The 4,580-nt window shown below is 43.1% G+C and overlaps 1 protein-coding gene across 1 annotated transcript; it reads right to left on the bottom strand.

The window, feature by feature from the left end:
- Positions 1–1,494: 1,494 nt before the first annotated feature.
- On the bottom strand, positions 1,495–3,162 carry LOC306792341 (tripartite motif-containing protein 16-like; the record flags this gene model as incomplete). Its single annotated transcript, XM_079289413.1, has 1 exon — positions 1,495–3,162. The coding sequence occupies one exon, from the start codon at positions 3,160–3,162 to the stop codon at positions 1,495–1,497; it is 1,668 nt and encodes a 555-aa protein (XP_079145539.1).
- Positions 3,163–4,580: the final 1,418 nt, after the last annotated feature.

The raw sequence follows: 4,580 nt of genomic DNA, 5'->3' as shown, positions 1-4,580 counted from the left end.
GATGTCCTGCTGAGTAATCTGAAGTGAGTTCACCGATAGTTGAGTATCAAACACGTACATGCTACGATTTACTAACGTAGCACTTCCAAAACATGTGTTAACGTATATCGACACGATGTGTTCATATCAAAACATGGAGCATTCTTTTGGATGTTTCGTTCAGCCACGTCCAGCCACATTTGGCCAACTTGCGGTCAGGACGATGTGGTCTGTGGCCGAAGTATCAGTAATTAGAAGAAGTAGTAGAAGTAGTAGTATCAGTAGTCGTAGTAATAGCTGTAGTAGTGGTAGTAGTATTTAATATAACAGTAGTAGTAGTAGAATAAGTAGTAGTAGTAGTAGTAACAGTAAAGTCAGTTTTTGAAGTGCAGTAGTAGTAGTACTAGTAGCACGTCATGTGTTATTAAACACCTTTATCATGAGGTTATGTTGGTGAAATAGGTTATTTTTGTTTCCACTGTGATTCAAATTTAATATATGAATAAATAGGCATTGGTTACAATCAATCAATCCAAATAATACGTCAAACATAATTCAATGAAATAATTCATTCAAGTATCAAAAGCACTTATTTGGCAGCTCAATATTATCATTAATTGTTAAAATGAATGAAGTAGAGATAAAAAAGCTAATTAAGTATTTCAGTAAATTGTAACACTTTAAAAGTGTACTTAAGGTACAACAACACTTGAACTCGAGGCAGCCAGTCAATGTTTTTTTTAACGCAATCCAAGAATGAACATCATGGTCAAAGACGCCAATTTGACAATACTAAGTTTATTTGCAAAGTGATTTTCATCATAATTGTACACAATGATTACAATGCATTTTTATGTAAAAAAAAACCAAATAAATTGTCTTCAATCAAATGTCAAAGTACAATCGTTCACATAAAAAAAAATTACATTGCAACTGTAAACAAAAATGATTTACATAAAGCGCACTATGGCTTTGCTCTGCTGTAAATGCTCTTCAGCTACATATTTTGTGGCTAATACTTTTTTAGAATAGAGTAAAAAATATAAATGTTTAGTGTGAGGAAAGATCGCAACTCTGAACCTTCATTGATTGGAGTGAGTTTCTGCAAACATTGGAACAAATCACACCTTTACTCTAACTGTGTCTTCTTGACTGACTGTAAATGCAAACATAAATCATTGGTGATTGTTTTTCTTCTTCATAATTCAAATGTGCTGGGACTCAATCCACATTTCATAAGCAAACATGGCAAAGAAAGACAGCCACCAGATTGTTTTTAACACTTCCATTACTCATGAATACAAAATGTTCCCTTATTTTGGCTTCCCAAAGGAAGACGAGCAGCTGCAGTAAACATTGCCAAACTTCTCTGAAGAAGGTCATGAGCCAAAAAAACTAAAATATCTGATGAAAGATGTATTTGCACATCCTTCTGTTCAGGCAATGGTTATACAATCATAGTTCACAGTTCCTGACTCAAAAAATAAAGCATACAGTCAGCCTCCTAACTTCTTTCTACTCAAGCTCAGAGAACACAGCAGCAGATCCGTTTCCGTGTGAAGCGAAAACACCAAGTCCCTGATAGTGTGGCTGAGTGAATCTGGTCTGGACTCTGTGGAGGAGAGTCATGGTTGCGGAGACGCTGTAGAAACACAGGATACCTGCCGTGTGGTCCAGGTACACTCCTACTCTGGAGGACTGAGGGCCTGAGATAAAAGTTTTTAAACCGTTATGTCTGAACTCATAGCTGTTGCTGAAACACTCTAATGCCCAAGACTTGTCATCATTTCCAAAACCACTTTCATATCCTGTTCTGCTGATATCCTCGTACGTGACCGCCACTGAAACTTCACATTCGCTCCTCTCTACCTCCCAGTAATGGCGGCCGCTCACACTCTCTCTGCTCAGAACCTGAAACATGTCGGTAAATCTGTCTCCATGATTTAAATACAACTGTTCACTCGTCACTGTTGCTTTTCTGTTCCCCTCCGATAATAACAGCCGTGCGTTTGCTGTGTTTGGATCCAGTGTGATTTGACATGAGTATTGTAAGAATTCCGCTCTGGTCTCGGGCTCTGGTTGTGGCCGTAAAACAGCCACCTCAGGCTCTGAGATCTTGGTCCACGCGTCACTCAGAATGCCTTGCAGCTTTTCTCTGGCCTCTGACACAACCTTCGTCACATCCTCAAAGTAGTGCAGAGGGCGGATGTTTTTGTTGGGCGAGTTTGGAGCTTCACTAAGGCATGACAGTGCGGGGTAGTTCTGTAGAAACCGGGCGTGGTCCTCTGTGCGTGAGAGCTGCTTCAGCTCAGCGTCTCTCCTCCTCAATTCGGTGATCTCCTGCTGCAGCTTCTCCTGAAGCTCCATAGCCCGACTGACTTCGGTTTTCTGTCGGGATCTGATCTGCTGCTTCACATCAGAGCTTCTACTCTTACAAAGATGCACCAGCCCAGTGAAGATTTTCTCGCTGTTCTTCGCAACTTTGTCAGCGGAGTGATTGATGGCCTCCAACTGCCGCTGGAGCGCCTTCACGTCTTTCTCTCGGCTCTGGATTCTCTGCTGGATTCTTTGTCGACTTGTTCCGAGCTCTCCCTGCCTCTCGGTCCTTTCTGTTGAGGCCAAGACCGTGTCGTGGTCTTTATGTTCATCCCTGGAGCACATAATACAGATACACTGCTGATCGGTGCGGCAGAAAATCTTCATCACTTCACCATGATGAGAGCAGATGTTCTTCTGGAGCTTCTGGGAAGGGTTGACCAGCTTGTGCTTTTCAAAGGCTGGGGACTCGTAGTGAGGCTGGATGTGCTGCTCACAGTAAGAGACCAGACACTGCAGACAGGACTTGAGAGCTCTCAGCTTTCTCCCAGAGCAGAAATCACATCCCACATCTTCAGGTCCGGCGTAGCAGTGATCAGCCAGAGCAACTTGGAGTCCCGTCTTCCTCAGTTCCTCCACTAAATCTGCCAACATGGTGTTTTTCACCAGCGCAGGCCTCGGTTTAAAGGTCTGTCTACACTGAGGACAGCTGTGGATTTCCTTCTCATCTTCCCCATCCCAGTTGCTTTTAATACAGCTCATGCAGTAGCTGTGCCCACAGGGAATAGTCACTGGATCCTTCAGGAGATCCAGACAGATGGAACAGCAGAGTTTTTTCCGATCCATCAGATTTTGTTGCTGCGCCATTTCACCCCGAAGAGACATGGAATGTGAAATAGTTTCACTTTCTCCTATAAGATAGAGCTGGTCCAAACCGAAGCTTAGTTCCCTTTCTTTACAGCTCCTTGCTGATCTGCAGTGAATGGTGCGTCACTTTACAACGTGTTGCACTCATATGTACACTGGCAGATCTGCGAAAGGGGCAGGAAGCAGGAAGTATCTGGACTGTTGGACTGGCTGTGTTGGACAGCAGGAAGGGGGGGAGGGGTGATTGCGCTCACAATCATTCCGGGAAGAGGAGCCGTTTCAGTGAGGCAGCATGTTTATGTGAAGGGAAGAGTATGGGACATAAAAGTGGTCCAAGACAACACATTTAGCTGAAAGTAGGCTCCACAATTACAAGTATCACAATCAAACAATTAGAAATGTTTTTAGTTGGTAAAACGGATATTATTCTTTATGTAGGTCTTTGTTTTTCCCCCCTGTTTTATGGAAGGCGTGTCCTTGCAGCCTCTCAGCAAAGGGGAAATGTCAGGGCTATTTGCCTCCACTCCTGGCCTTCAGTGTGGTTGGGCTTCTTTGTCCTGAGTGTTTTTCCCCACCAGGTGTCCCCCTTGGCTTAATATTCATTCAGTGCCAGTTATTGTCCTCACCTGTTTTCCTCAGTTTGTGCAGTTCGTTGGCTTGTCTTTGCAGCTCAGTTGCTGGTGCCTGTCCAATACTTAGGTTTTTGACCTGCAAATCCAATGACTTCCCATCAGACCTCAGCTTTAGTGCTATTTGTAGAAAATGTTAGCATGCTAACACGCTAAACTTGGATGGTGACCATGGTCACCATACCGCTAAACATCAGCATGTTAGCGATGTGATTGTTAGCATGGTGACTTTAGCATTTCCTCAAAGCCAAATGTTAAATATAGCCTCTTAGAACTCCCAGCATGGCTGTAAACTCACAGTCCCATAGGTTGATTGTATTTATGGTCTGTAATATACCGTATGACTGCGGCCCCCATCACCACATCACTACTGCTGAGGCAGCTGCTGATTACAGGTTTACCACAATTCCCGAATGCATACTCTTGTCAGGCACAGGAAGATGATCCTTTCAGGAGTGGCCTGCAAATGAATCCGCCGTCCATTGGTAACTTCCTTGTGGTGTAGACAACGTTGTTGTGTGGTGTAGACATGGATGTTAAAGGGTTGATTCAACCAAACCCAAAGGATATGTAGGATATGATACAAAAAGGCAGATTGTGCAGGACATGTGAGAAGTAAAAGCAATTGGCATTAATATATGTTGTGGGGCAAAGCTGCATGTTACATTCATGGTTCGTGTTCAAGTTGTAACCTTATTGTTGACCAAATACAAAACATACCTCTGTGTACTTTTGTCGTATACATCTGCAGTTTCTCCAGTTCTTCTTCTGTCCAGTATCTTTTTTTGA

Source organism: Melanostigma gelatinosum (assembly GCF_949748355.1).
Source record: "Melanostigma gelatinosum genome assembly, chromosome: 18".
Lineage (NCBI taxonomy): Eukaryota > Metazoa > Chordata > Actinopteri > Perciformes > Zoarcidae > Melanostigma > Melanostigma gelatinosum.
The sequence above is the reverse complement of the archived record's forward strand: the minus strand, read 5'-3'. Positions and strand labels throughout refer to the sequence as shown.